Genomic DNA, 15415 nt, shown 5'->3' with positions numbered 1-15415 from the left:
CAGAATAGGTGCAACTAATGTATCAAAGAGTTTCGCCATTACTGGGACACTTATGTTCTTTGTTCGTACTGCTCGTTTGAGCGAGTGCAGAGCTTTGCTCCCTTGTCGGGAGAGATGGTTCTGTGCCATTTTCATGTCTCCGCGTTTATTGAATATGATGCCGAGATATTTGTAGTTGTCTGTAGTATTGATTATGGCATCGCCAATTTTGAAGAAGAGGGGGAGTATGGGTTCGTGCTTGGAGAAAACTATCACCTTTGTTTTTTCGCGATTAATTTGTAATCCCCATTTATTGCAGTATTCATGGAGGCTGTTGAGTTTGTCCTGTAATCCTTTCTTTGTAGTTGAGAGAATAACAATGTCGTCAGCATACATTAGGCATGGCACCGGAACGAGTCCAGCCTCATCCACAGTTGGGGAGTCACAGTCTTTTAAGCTATCAACTGTGTCATTAATAAAAATATTAAACAGTGTTGGGCTTAGGGTATTACCTTGGAGAACACCTTTTCTTACTGTGATTTCCCGCGATAGGCCGACTTCTGTCTTTGAGCATACGGTTGCATTATTATACATTTCTTGCACAACTTGCAGTAGTTTGCCTCCTATCCCTATCTCCTGCATCTTATATAGTAATCCTGTGTGCCAGATACTGTCGAATGCCTTAGCGAAGTCAATGAAACAGCCGTACAGTCTGCCATTTGTAGTTCTGAGGTCAATAAAATTGTTGGCCCTTCGCCCTTTCTGGATCACTGCGTCAGATCTTTACGGGTGAGATACAGTGGGGTGGATTTGAGACTAGCTGCGAACGGGAGATGGGGGAAATACTTGGCTGGGTGTGATATGACCGCCAGGAATTTATGAAATCAAGTTGTCACTGGCTATTTGGATTGAAGTAGACACGTCAAGTACAGTCAAGTTTGAATAAGACATCAGCCGCATGTGGGATGCCCAAGTCAAGCCAAAGGTATGTGTGCTAGGTATCTGTGTATTTGCAAGTCCCCAGACTTTTGCTGCAAACTCAGATTTTTTACAGTCCGCAAACAGGGGTTCACCATAGGCGTAAAGAGCGGGTGTGTTATGTTCGCTGGAAACAGGCTTTAACAAAATCGAATCGTCAGTTGTCGGGTAAGGGTTCAGAGGGCGAGTCGGATGTGACCACAGCAGGCCTGAAAGTGGCGAATAGAAACATGTAAATGGCGAGTAGAAACATGTAAATGGCGAGTAGAAACAGTAAAACATGTAAATGGCGAGTAGAAATGTAAATCTACTCACCAAATGCGAGTAAAGTTGCTGAAACAAATGATTGGTTTGGCGAGTAAAAATACAAAAATTTGCTCTCCGGCTAGTAAATTAGGAGAAGTACTATAGCCAGTGCCCCATTTCGTGGACTTTCAGCGCTGCACAGAGTAAATTAACAGAATTAAATCGCCAGTTGTAATAGGGTGGAGGTAGGGCAACATTGCGTGAATCGGCCGGGTGTGAAATGGCCGCTGTGTCAGAATTTAATCAACTCGTCAGTTGCAAAGTTTAGGCACAAGCGGGTGTTAAATGCCTGGTGACATTTTATGGCATCAAATCGGCACTTGTCGGGTGGTGATACACCAAAGTTATGAGAAGACGGGTGTGAGATGACCGCCATTTTATGGCATCAAATCGTCACTTGTCGGGTGGTGATACACCAACGTTATGAGAAGACGGGTGTGAGATGACCGCAATTTTGTGGCATCAAGTCCTTTATTGTCGAAAGGTGATACGTTAAAGTTGTAAGAATGGAGTGTTATATGACCACCTGGAATCAAGTGGTCTAACGCCGGAAAGGCGATGCCTTGAAGTTGTAAGAAGCCTGGTGTTAACTGACCGTTGGGTATAATTCAGTGGCATCCAGTCGTCAAATGACCGGGAGCGGTACGGTAAAGTTGTGAGATAGCGGGTAGTTGTGACGTCGTTGACAATCTTGTGTGACTGCCGTAACTTGTCTGTGGTTGTGATGGGAAGTGCGGGTGTTTTGTGCGGGGGACAGGCAGTGAGAATAAGAGACTCTATGCTATGGTAATTAAGTATTTTTGTCCCCAGTTCTAGTAACTATTTTGGACATGAGATGTTAATACGCCAAGATGAAGAGACGCAGGCGCTAGGTAGTTTTTATGGTCTGAAAATGACGCAGCGTCCAGAGGCTTCAAACGACGTCAGTCGGGCCTCGAGACGCAGGCGCTATGCAGTTTTTATGGCCTGAAAATGACGCAGCGGCCAGAGGCTTCAAATGACGTCAGTCGGGCCCAGAGACGCAGGCGCTAGGCAGTTTTCATGGCCTGAAAATGACGCAGCGTCCAGAGGCTTCAAACGACGTCGGGCCTTGAGACGCGGGCGCTAGGCAGTTTTTATGGCCTGAAAATGACGCAGCGGCCAGGGGCTTCAAACGACATCAGTCGGGCCAAGAGACGCAGGCGCTAGGCAGTTTTGATGGCCTGAAAATGACGCAGCGTCCAGGGGCTTCAAACGACGTCAGTCGGGCCTAGTAACTTCATCCTGTTCTCTTCCCTTGTTCCATTTCACACCACGGAGCTAATCACTTCCTAGGCTATAACTGGCTCCACACCCTGCCCTCAACTTTTGGGTCTCTCACCCCCCTGCACTCCCATCCCCACCGGAGAGAGAGAGAGAGAGAGAGAGAGAGAGAGAGAGAGAGAGAGAGAGAGAGAGAGAGAGAGAGAGAGAGAGAGAGAGAGAGAGAGAGAGAGAGAGAGAGAGAGAGAGAGAGAGAGAGAGAGAGAGAGAGAGAGAGAGAGAGAGAGAGAGAGAGAGAGAGTCCCCTCTGACACTCACGACTCCTGTATGCTTCATTCTCGCCTCCAAGCACAGCAATGAATGCTCAGATGAAGAAGAAGAAAGAATGACAAGCAAGAAGGGCATATTCGTGAAAGGACTGTTTCGTCAAAGAACAGAAAATACCCCCCCCCACCCCCCCCCCCCCACCCCCCCCCACCCCCCCAAAAAAATAAAATATGCATGGAGAACGCCATGCGTGCGTTCCCATGCATTACCCCTTTGGTCTGCAAAGTGCCTGCAGGGTGTAGAGTGGGGGAGGAGGGAGAGTTCGCCGTTTGATGTTCTGGGGGAGTCACACCCCCCCCCTTCTGTTCGCATTTAGAAATTCAAGTCTTTTCTGGATGATATAAAACGAGTGATTGATAAGGATGAAAGTTGCATGTTCATCTTCATGCTTATTATTCTCCCAGGTGCCAGGAGATTGGTTCCCAATAACTCTCACTAACTCTGTTTGTACATGTCGTGAAATTAAGACAGCTTACGTCCCTGTTCTTTTGTTTCTCACATCATGTGATTTTTTGTTTGTTTGTTTGCTTAACGCCCAGCCGACCACGAAGGGCCATATCAGGGCGGTGCTGCTTTGACATATAACGTGCTCCACACACAAGACAGAAGTCGCAGCACAGGCTTCATGTCTCACCCAGTCACATTATTCTGACACCGGACCAACCAGTCCTAGCACTAACCCCATAATGCCAGACGCCAGGCGGAGCAGCCACTATAGATTGCCAATTTTAAAGTCTTAGGTATGACCCGGCCGGGGTTCGAACCCACGATCTCCCGATCACGGGGCGGACGCCTTACCACCAGGCCACCGTGCCGGTGTGATCATGTGACGCAATTATTACAAATACATGTGTCTGCTCTTTGAATGCTCTCCTGATTGCGATGGTCCACTGAGAGAGAGACAGTGTATGTATGTATGTGTGTGTGTGTGTGTGTGTGTGTGTGTGTGTGTGTGTGTGTGTGTGTGTGTGTGTTTGTGTTTGTGTTTGTGTGTGTGTGTGTGTGTGTGTGTGTGTCAGTGTGTGTGTATGGGGGTGATAGCTTTCGTAGCTTGACACTTTGCTGTTAAAATAAGTAAATTTCTGAAACTGGATCAAACATTGCACAGATAAGCTGTTACAACAGGAAATGCCTGATGCACTGTGTGGATTTTCAAGAAATTATGCTAAAAGAATAAAATCGGTAAATAAAAAAACTTTAATTTGGAAAATTAGCGTTTTTGTGGACTGCTTATGTTTAACCTGTCAAGAGTTAGGATGTCAATGTGTGGGTTTTACCACAGTAAGATATGTAAGAAAGTGTTTCACTTCAAATAAAAACCAAAGATGTAGTCACTTGCGTTTGTTTGCACATGCTGTTTAACAGTGCTAATTTTAATTGAAAGAGCAGTAGTTGGTAGCAATTAGTTTTTCCTGTGCTCCGTTCAATAATGAATTTTCTCGATTTGCTCTATAAATCCCTTAGTGCACTGGGATGTCTCAATAACTTAAATAATAATGATAATAATAATAAGGGTATTTATAGGGCGCAAATCCTAAAATAGTTCTAAGCGCCTTACAATCTTAAATATAATCATCTTAAGAAGAAAAGAGTGATCAAAGATGAAGACAGTTAAGTACCAAACAAGCGTTGTAAGCTCACAATATACAAGTCCGTCTGTTTAATCGTTCAAACTGTTCGCATCCGCAAGTTTGCATCCTGGTTTGTGGAAAACACACAAGGCCAGAAAACAACATGATTACAGCTTTCCCTCCTTCTTGTTTTCATGTTGCAACAGAACCTCACTCCACTCTCTAACGTGGCTGGTTTTTCCAGAAATAATCAAGTCATAAATATTGTTGAAAGAGCCGATAATTGGGTTTTGATGTGTAACCTTAAATCCCATTTTCTCCGCAGCTTGCCAAGGCATGCACAGCCGCTGAGACTGATTCAGCAGGCAGGCTGAAGACGGTTGTTTCTCTCCGGAAAACTAAGCTGGGAAGTTTGTAATCTTGAACTTTAGTGTGTTAAATTCATAGCTTATTTTTGATACAAGTCCCTGTAAACAAGCCAAAGAACATTTGTCGTGAAATTAATTGACGGATTGAGCTCCAAACTTAAGCATAATTAATTAATTTGGTTGTTTGATCGACGAAAATGACGCCAAAAAGCATACGTTTTCAACCAAGGGACATCATTTACACGACAGAGTTACGTCCCCTGTCGCAATTCACGGATAATTCCGTCTTTGACGCATGTAAACGAAATGCAATCGTACACAAAGGTACAGTTCATTCCGTGACTTCAAAGGGATCTAAAATGCCTTGTTTTACTTACAATTGCGGGTTCTGCAAATATGGAGGCTTAGATGCCTCTGAATTCTGAGCTATGAACTTTACACACTAAAGTTCAAGATTACCGAAAGTTAGTTGTTTGCTGGTCGACTAGACCAGAACGCATTTGAAACGATTTTGTGCTAGCCAGGCCACAATGAAATACGTTTTTAAGAAGTCAGCGAACACTCGACAGGATTGCAAGGTATGTATGCGCCATGTTTACCCTCAAGCGCAAGCAACCACGGAGAGATGTTCGCCCTTTCTTGCCAAGTCCTAACCTTCCTCACCGCGAGCCGTTCTTAAGAAACGCCCTACCTTCGCGTTTTACTCGCCAAATTCTAGCCTTCTTGCCAGTAAGAAACGGCCGTCAGAACGAGACTGAAGAAAGCTGAAGCTGGAACGCGACTCACAACCATGCCTGCATTCTCATTTCCGGAAGCATTCAAGGGACGCTAGTGATTAGCCATAAAATCTGTGTGTTGGCTTTATCTCCCTTAGCAATTTAGCAGAGAGTGGGCAGGCCGCGATGGTGGCGGATCATTATTTTCATCACAATAAAAATGGATTTCCTGGCCGCCTGCCGGCTTTGATCCCCATCCCCTTGATCGTCTTGAAGATTTATGATTGTCTTGAAGGATCAGCCCGTTTGCACTTGCCTTTTGGTGGTCCAGTCGCTACGCCATCTTGTTTACGCTGGAATTGGAGAAAAAGGCGCCTTGCACGTCTTAACACCAATATTTTCATTTACAAAAATGACAGAATCGATTAAAATGACAGGAACAAATCACATCATTTGTCTGAATCGGTACAAACCGTACCCCCTCACACACATTTCTCTCCTAATCCTTGTTTTCTGTTATCGCTTTGATAACAAACTACGTTCTGGTGGGTTTTTTTAGCCACTCTTTGTATACAAAAGAGCTATCTCAATTTTTCATCGTTTTTGTTGTTGTACATTCTGAATGAAACTGCTGTCCAATCTCTTCGTCAATTCATGCTCGGTGCTCATGAAAGAGCTGAAATATCATTTCCATCACTTTTTCTTACCACAAATCAAAAACAACAACAACCAACAACTGTTCAATCAGGGATCCGTGGGCTTTTTCGAGCACTTCTTAGAAAATAACCAAGTCCTTGGTCAACGTTTCTGGTACCCTGCGTATGGCGTATCAACGCTATTTCTTCATCAGTGCGTGCTGTACCCGTCTCTGCAGTCAGGGCGGGATGACGTGGAATTCATGAAGCAAGGGGGTCCACCTTGTGCCAGCCAATAGCCCCGGCCATAGTGGCTTGGCTGTAATCTGACGGCATGGCGTTTTGATGGCTTTTCATCGGCCGTCAGACCTGCCTGTCTCTCCCTGCCGCAATTCTGTTCTGCTTGGCTGCCTGCTTTATCGTTCTCTTCCAGACCCGACCTTATCCGTCGATACTCACCACACGGACACCGCCCAATCCCCCCCCCCCCTTCTACACACACACTCTCCCTGTCTCTCTCCCTCTCTCTGTCTTTGTCTTTCTCTCTGTCTCGGTCTCACTCTGTCTCTCCGTCTCTCTTTCTCTCTGTGTCTGTCTTTCTATGTCTATCTTTGTCTGTCTATCTGTCTGTCTGTGGGTGTGCCTATCTGTCTTTATCTCTCTCTCTCTCTCTCTCTCTCTCTCTCTCTCTCTCTCTCTCTTCGTCTCTCTCTCTCTCTCGCTCCCTCTCTCTTCGTCTCTCTCTCTCTCTCTCTCTCTCACTGTGTCTCTGTCTCTCTTTGTCTGTCTCTGTCACTGTCTTTGTATGTCTCTGTCTCTATGTGTCTGTGTGTCTGTCTGCCTGTCTGTCTGCCCCCCCCCCCCCCCACCCCGTCACTCTCCGTGTCTGAATGTCTCTCTCTCTCTCTCTCTCGCTCTCGCTCTCTCTCTCTCTCTCTCTCTCTCTCTCTCTCTCTCTCTCTCTCTCTCTCTCTCTCTCTCTCGCTCTCTCTCTCTGTGAAGAAATGTGACTCACTGTTGTTTGGGCAATATTGGCTCATCGTTAATGCCTTTCCTGAAAACAATGCATGTTCTTAAAAACGGCATTTGGGATATTTCTCAGTTACAGTGCGTGCAAGCGATACAGCTATCCTACCGGCTAGTTCTTAGGGCTTTTCCATGGCCAAGGAGGGTAAATTTCTCCTTTGTTGGAATTTTTTGTTTTGTTTGTTAAATGGTGCAGATAATGTGCATCAAATGATTTGTTGACGGTGCGTGGGGACTTTTGTTTTTACTTGCCAAGTACATAGACATCCACACGCACGCACACACGCGCGCAGGCAGGCACGCACGCTAACACGCTCGGTAACACGCACGCACGCACGCACACACACACACACACACACACACACACACACACACCCACACTCTCTCTCTCTCTCTCTCTCTCTCTGGCTCTCGGAGCTCTCTCCCCAGAAGCTTTCTCTCCCCTTCCCCCTCCCCCCCCCCCCTCACCTAACATCATCACCCCAGACCCTGTCATCCCCACCCTGCTGTCGCAGCAGCTGTGAAGTAAACTTGCATTAATATGTCTTCGTTACGGAGAACAGGCCGGGTACAGCACAGGAGTGGAAACAGCAGGTAGCGAGAGGCATCATAATGATGAATAGAGATGTTCCCTGGCAACTCTTGACGGCAAATATTCCTGGAATGCTGCCCGAAGCACCACTAATAACACCCTCTTTCACTCACGCTGTGCCGCGCACACTGACGACATGGTAACTTATTCGTACCAGACCTCATAACTGCGAGTGAAAAACTCATGAATATTAGGCGCTAACGTCGGGTAATTAACCCCGTGTAGACCGACTGCTTGCCTCCTTGTTGAGACCAGGCCCCATCAACCAGCGAAGGGCGATAACTCGCGAACGTCGGACACTAATGGCAACTGATTAACCCTAGTCATATCCCAGGCCAACAGTTGCCGTTAGTTGCTAAACGTGTTTTGTGCCGGATCGTTAAAATGATTAAACCGCTCCGGCAGGTATGGGTAATTATTCCACCCCCCCACCCCCTCCCCCGCCCATCCGCCCACCTCTGGTTCTTTCCTGCTGTACACTGAACATTTTTATTTTTATTTTTCGGTAAACACCCAGCATCCAAAGAAAAACCACCCAGCAACAAGCCCGAATCCTCGATAGCTCATGGTTATCACCAACTCATGTCCCTGATAGGAAAATTTTCTGTGAGGACGTAAAGGATCCCCTAGTTAGTAGCTCATGGGTTTAGAAGCTAGGCTACACTTTGTGTGCACTAATTTTAGCAACTTAAAAGTTCCGAACGCTCAAATGTACGAAATATACATATCTGGAGCAGACATCACAAACATACCGCATTTAAACTCACAACTACAGAATTCAACACGCGAAATCCAATATAAAATCCATGAGTTCGGTTGTTTTCTGAATCGAAATCTACCTTTTAGAAACCATCCGTGCGAGCAACGTCTCAAGGCAAGTAACTATCATACTGTGTTTAGAGACTAGAGTTGTTTCCCTTCTGGATTTCTACAAACTGGGCCACTTCGATAAAAAGACTGCAATCTGTCGGTCAATTATCAACTATATTTCATTTCATCAACAGAACACACGCAAGCAAATGCACACATCCTTGAATGTCAAGGAAATGAAACGGTTCCATACATTGTCTTGCCACAAAAACCGGGACTTCATACAGTTTTTGACGTTGGAACAAGTGTGCTACTCCATACGACGAAAGGAAATTTCCTTAGCGATACAAAAACATGAAAAGAACACAAAAATATCTGCCTTTATTGCTTCAGCAGAACAACAGCATAACTATGCACTTGATTTTATTTCAAACCAAGTAAACTGCTGTAAAGTGTAAGCAAAATTGATTGCTTTTTCACGGAACTCTTCAACCGCGCATTAATCACTCGCTTGCGCAGGTAGACCGGCGGAGTGATTAAGGCTCGATGAAATTGTGCCTGTGGCACAAAAGCACTTTTTTTTTCTGTGAAAAACTGAAGCTCGCACTTTTCATGATCCGCAAACTTCGACCATTATTTTTAGTATTCACTGAGACTCGGCATGTAACCTCTGCATAATCTATCATGCATACACTGAGCACAAAAAGTTAAGGATATTTTTTCAGTGGTATAGCCCAAATGTTAAACAGCAGTTTTTGGGTCAGAAATATATGTGTATTTGAAGAGCAGTCTTTTTTCTGCTCAAAAATGTGTTTCCTGGATCTGAGCAATATTTGGGTATGACGTCACGGGTCCGTGACCACGCCTACCCTCAAAAATGGCGTTTTTGACAGCATGATTCACTTTTAACCGTCGAAACGGTGACTTAAACTGAATGACATTTTACAAGTTTTGCATCAAAAAGTTTATTTAATGTCTTTTCTAACAGTACATGAACATTTCGTTCAAATCCGCCGCGCAGTCAGGCTGATCCAGCGTGTAAAAGAGGGCGACCACAATCCTGGAAAACAGCCAAAAACGCTGGTTTTTTGTGGTGTTTTTGCGGTGTTTTTGCTGGGTAGCCGCAGTTGATATGCAATAAATCTAAAACTATAAATAGCAGCCTCTCCAAATTTCACAAACAACAAAAAACATAAAAACACAAAAAACAACGACAACGTGCAGTCGAAGTACAATAAGTGTTGGATCATTTAGTAAACATTCAGGTTGCTCGCAATACTCTACGTGAAATATTCTACTCTTCGTGATTTTGGCCTTGATCTGTTTTCCCGGTGTAGGATCCGGTCCGGTCCCCCCTCTGAAGTAGTCCCCCGGGGGACCAATTCGTGGCAAAAACTGCTCTATAATGGTCCCCCCTTAGACATCCAGCCTCGTTTTTCTTGTTACAATGTTAGTAATGTTACCAGCAATTTTAGAGAAAAGAAAGGAAAGAATCAGAGACTGGTTTCATTTCTTCTTATCAGTATTTATTTATTATTCATTTTATTTCATGTGATTTTTCTTTTGAACGGCATTATAAATCAGATCTATTTTATTTTCTGCAAAATATAGTCAAACAAAGAGATTGCTGTCTGTGCACTACATAATACCGGACGAAGATATAGATTGAGAATGGCTTGAATGCCTAAGAAAAACGAGGCTGGATGTCTAAGGGGGGACCATTATAGAGCAGTTTTTGCCACGAATTGGTTCCCCGGGGGACTACTTCAGAGGGGGGACCGGACCGGATCCTACACCGGTTTGTTTCATGCGATACCGGTGAACATGCAGGTGGAGTTCAAGCGTTCAAACTGTTCGTGGTCATTCAGATTGCACTCAACGAATGCAGTATGAATTTGACACAGACTTTATGTTTCAGGCAATAGAGGACAACATGTTTATGAAGTAAAGGCGTTGAAACTGTTCGTGGTCATTCAGATTGCACTCAACGAATGCAGTATGAATTTGACACAGACTTTATGTTTCAGGCAATAGAGGACAACATGTTTATGAAGTAAAGGCGTTGAAACTGTTCCAAGACATTCAGATTGCACTCAACGATATGCACTATGAATTAAACACAGACTTTGATGCTTCTCTACGTTTTAGGCGATATAGGCGCTCATGCAGCGTTGAAACTGTTCGATGACATTCAGATTGCACTCGACATTTGCACCATGAATTAACACAGACTTTTACCTTTCTCTATGTTTTAGGCGACATAGGACAGCATGCAGCGTTGAAACTGTTTGAAACTGTTCGTTGACATTCGTCATGTGCACCATGAATTTAATGCAGACTTTTACCTTTCTCTGTGTTTCAGGCGATAGAGGACAACATGCAGCGTTGAAACTGTTTGAAACTGTTCGTTGACATTCCTCATATGCACCATGAATTTAATGCAGACTTTTACCTTTCTCTGTGTTTCAGGCGATAGAGGACAACATGCAGGTGGAATGCAAGTGTCACGGCGTGTCGGGGTCCTGCGAGATGCGCACGTGCTGGCGAGCCATGCCCACGTTCCGCCGGGTGGGCCAGCTCCTCAAAGAGAAGTTCGATGGGGCCACGGAGGTCAAGTCAGCCATCAGGGGGACGAGGCTGGTGCTGATGCCTCTCAACCCGCAGTTCAAACCCCACACGGAACAGGACCTGGTTTACATGGAGTCCTCGCCCGACTTCTGCGAGCCCGACCCCAAACTGGGCTCGCTGGGCACGCACGGGCGAGTGTGCAACAAGACCTCTAAGGCCATTGACGGCTGTGACCTGCTGTGCTGTGGGCGTGGCTACATGACGCGCAAGGTCAAGCTGGTCGAACGCTGCAGGTGCAAGTTTCACTGGTGCTGCGTCGTCAAGTGCAAACAATGCGAGCGCATCATCGACGAACACGTCTGTGCCTGAGACTGAGTGTTTTGGTGGACACAGACAGCCGATGATAGTGGGCGGGGGTATTTGAGACAACCAGCCCGTGATAGGGCATCGCGCGACCGAAGAAGGCGTGGCCTGTGTGTGCGACAAGACGCAGGCAGGATGATTGGTTGACGCGACGCGGAGGTGTGGTCTGTTTGTGACGTCACTAAGCGAAACGATTGGACTCCGTGAGTGAAAACAAAGAAGGATTGATCAGTGATAACAAATGTAGGAGCGGTTCATGAATCAGCACGAGAGTTATAGGTGAAATAGAATAAGATATCTGCGCGTAGCCAGTTTCACAGATCTCTTGATCATCAAATACTAGCCAGCCTGAGAGATAGATCTGAAGCGGGGAAAGAAGATACGCGGCTGCTGTATGAAGGCTTGGTGTGCGCAGTAAACAGTACCGGATGCATTTGTAGCAGAGAGTGAATGCGAAGGTGAAATAATTATAGCTAAACTGTGGGATCGGTTTATATTTGCCCATCTGTGGGGAAGTTTACTGGTGTGGCACTGTGTCGAAGCAAAACCGAAGAAATGGAATTGATAAATCAGGCAAGGGTGGGTCCTACAGCAGACGTTACCAGTTTAATGCCTGCGCCTATCACAGGATGCCACTGATTTCTGACAAAGGATGTTAACCTCAGGATATGAATTTAGACAGGAAATTGACTGTGGGCGTGGCAGACTCAATGTGTATTGTGCGTACACGACCGCCTTGTGTGTGTGTGTGTGTGTGTGTGTGTGTGTGTGTGTGTGTGTATGTGTGTGTGTATGTGTGTGTGTGTATGTGTGTGTGTGTGTGTATGTGTGTGTGTGTGTGTCTGTGTCTGTGTCTGTGTCTGTGGTGTGTGTGATTGTTCAGGTAAGATATAAGCCTACGTGTGGAGGCGTGGCCAGTAACGTTGCTGCAGATTTGAGAATGAAATTTGAGAATAATATAATTAGTTGTGTCTGTAAGTGGACAGTGTTAAGAATGAATTATTGCACGCTTGTGTGCGTGTGTGTGTGTGTGTGTGTGTGTGTGTGTGTGTGTGTGTGTGTGTGTGTGTGTGTGTGTGTGTGTGTGTGTGTGTGTGTGTGTGTGTGTGTGTGTGTGTGACTTGGCTACGCAATACGGTCACGCCTTACCGATGTACACATGAATCTTTTCTCGCCCTTGAAAAAAAAAGAGCACAGAACACAATGCACGTGTCATTAGAAGCACAGTTTCTTCAAAACGTGATAATGGCTGAATTGTGTTTCTCGGTTTCTGAGTTGGTATTCGGTAGCTCAGGCTGGCTCAGATATACACTCCTGAAATGAGTGAGCTGTTGATGACTGAAGACTTTGTAAAACAAGTTATCTATGTACTTTTTCATTATGTCGGTTTGTTGTGAAAAGACGACTATTTATACACTTTTAAACAAACTGATCATAATCTTTGGGAAAAAGTACATGGTTTAAAAATGACGTCACTATACAACATGAGTGATTTCACTGCCCATACACTTCTGACATGTATGTCGATGGCTTTACTCGCTGGCATGGCGAGGTTGAAAAAATGACGTCACGATAACACTTAACTGATCCCCCATGAAACTTCTGATCTGTAAAAGGATGTTTGTGTTTGCTGGCATGACGTCAATAGAGACACTGGCACTATGCTTTGAGTGAAAAAAACACCAGAATTGTATTGCAAACAGAACAGCAGTGGAGACATTTACTTGTTGCAATGTCATAGTACGTCATGCTGTATATAAAGCGTTGTCACTTTTGGATTCCTCACTCGCAGGATGCTGATCAGTTTTATTCAAACGGATAACCGAATAAATTACCAGGTCTCTTTTATATTTGATCTGAAAATATAAGAAAAGTAATAATGTGGGAGCGAAATGAAAATAGACTTGTACATGTTATGGACCGCCTTGTATGCAGTAGGTGCAACGTTGTTCAGGGTCAGATACAAAACAATGTCGATTAATGAAGGCTTCTATGGGACGATTAACATCTTCTGTGGATTCGTATTTCGTTCTTTCAATGATATTGACACAGACAGCTCACTTGGTTAAAAGTATTAACAAAAAGAGTTAGACATTATCACTGGATAAAGTTAGATATATGTAGATTCTGAACTGGACTGAACATGGCTGAAAAAACTTCTGCAAATTTATTGGGTATTGCAAATTGCAGTGTGTGAATCAACCAGAGCTCTTTGAAAGTGACCTTTTCTTCAGCCTTAGTATTGTCAACTGTTTTCAGTTCTTTATTCAGAACACATTTCCTTCTTGGTTTCGTGTTGGTATTTTTGTGTGTGTGCGTCAAATGAGCAAACTTTGGAATCTAGTTAGGTCCAGGAACACTCAAAATAGATGTCGTCAGTACGCTGGGAATGATCACGTTATGTTCGCTTCATGAGCTCACACTGTATAAACAGTGATGACGTTATTCTGAAATTACTATCGTTTCACCATCAAGCATCAGCTCAGTTGTGCTGCATTGGAAGTTGGCGACATCGACATGGACTCAAAGCTTAATCTGCGAAAATCATTCAATGTGCAAAAGGGCAACGAAAATGACGGCTTTCTTCGGGATCTGATGTCCTGACGCAACAACAGTGACTTCATTTTGTGTCTGTTTTTGGTCAGAATAGCCGTGTTGAATTATTGTGACCTCTGTCTGGCATCGACTTCTGGACGGACTGTCGTCCTTTCCGACCTAAACGCTCTCTAGACTTCATTGGATTTCTGTTGTACATGGATGTACGGCTGACCTTCCAGTCTAGCTTGGTGAAGGACTTATTTGAGCTGAACATCTTGAACAACTATGGATCGTCTTGCGAAAGTTGTGAAATATGAGGAATATTGTACAGTTGTACAAACTCGATACTTTTAAATTGTATTTTGTGAGCATCAGCTGCATTTCATTTCTATGATTGTGTCATGTGATATTATCATTTTCTGAAGTTGTAGACAATTTTTACTGTACATAGTGATGTTGGAGAAATGTTGCTTCGGTATAATTATGCCATTGGTTGTGTAGAATATGGCCTTTGAAGTAATGTTAGAGGTCGGTTTATTTTAATGTGCTTTTGCGTGCATTTGTTTTCATTCCCTGTTTTCATCTTCATTTCAGACGTCACAGAGCGTCATGAAGTGTCTTTAACGAAGATATTCACACAGTCACCGACAGGATAATGCGCATGCTAATAACCACCCACTCACCCACGCACACACATGCGTAGACACATACCCCCCTCCCCCCCCCCCCCCCGCATATCAGTGTCAAGCTGTATGACATTTTTTACCCGCGGGTTAGAGGGAAGAATTTACCCGATGCTCCCCAGCATGTCGTAAGAGGCGACTAACGGATTCTGTTTCTCCTTTTACCCTTGTTAAGTGTTTCTTGTATAGAATATTATAGTCAATTTTTGTAAAGATTTTAGTCAAGCAGTATGTAAGAAATGTTAAGTCCTTTGTAAAATTGTACAGGAAACTTGCATTCTCCCAGTAAGGTAATATAATTGTACTACGTTGCAAGCCCCTGGGGCAAATTTTTGATTTGTGCTTTTGTGAACAAGAAACTATTGACAAGTGGCTCTATCCCTCTCCCCCCTTTCCCCGTCGCGATATAACCTTCGTGGTTGAAAACGACGTCAAACACCAAATAAATAAAGAAAGAAAGTTTGACATTTTACTGCACATAACTTACACATTGACGTTAATGTTGTAAACAGTTCTATTGTAAAACTTTTCCCCTTGACATTTTAAATTATTTCTCCAATGGCCGTCGTTAAGTATTCTGTGACCAAAATTAGTTGTTTAATGTGAGTTCACGACAACCTGAAGCTTCTAAGTGAACACCAATAGTCAGTGAACATTAGTGCTAAATTCTTCGCAGTCGCGGCGACGGCAGCCTGAAAGATAATTATGATGTG

The 15415-nt window shown here is 44.3% G+C and overlaps 2 protein-coding genes across 2 annotated transcripts in view; both read left to right on the top strand.

The window, feature by feature from the left end:
- LOC138978212 (uncharacterized) overlaps positions 1–15415 on the top strand; it is a 448901-nt gene that overhangs the window by 284725 nt on the left and 148761 nt on the right. The gene's annotated exons all lie outside the window — the stretch shown is intronic.
- The window catches only part of LOC138978214 (protein Wnt-4-like), a 112887-nt gene that overhangs the window by 94611 nt on the left and 2861 nt on the right, over positions 1–15415 (top strand). Inside the window, exon 4 of the mRNA XM_070350879.1 lies at positions 11020–15415. This exon is cut by the window's right edge and continues 2861 nt beyond it. Coding sequence (XP_070206980.1) covers positions 11020–11487 — 468 coding nt within the window. The 3' untranslated portion in view covers positions 11488–15415. The remainder of the gene's footprint in view (positions 1–11019) is intronic.

The sequence above is a fragment of the Littorina saxatilis genome, linkage group LG10 (assembly GCF_037325665.1).
Source record: "Littorina saxatilis isolate snail1 linkage group LG10, US_GU_Lsax_2.0, whole genome shotgun sequence".
In the NCBI taxonomy this organism is placed as follows: Eukaryota; Metazoa; Mollusca; class Gastropoda; order Littorinimorpha; family Littorinidae; genus Littorina; species Littorina saxatilis.
This window is presented reverse-complemented; position numbering and strand designations above follow the sequence as displayed.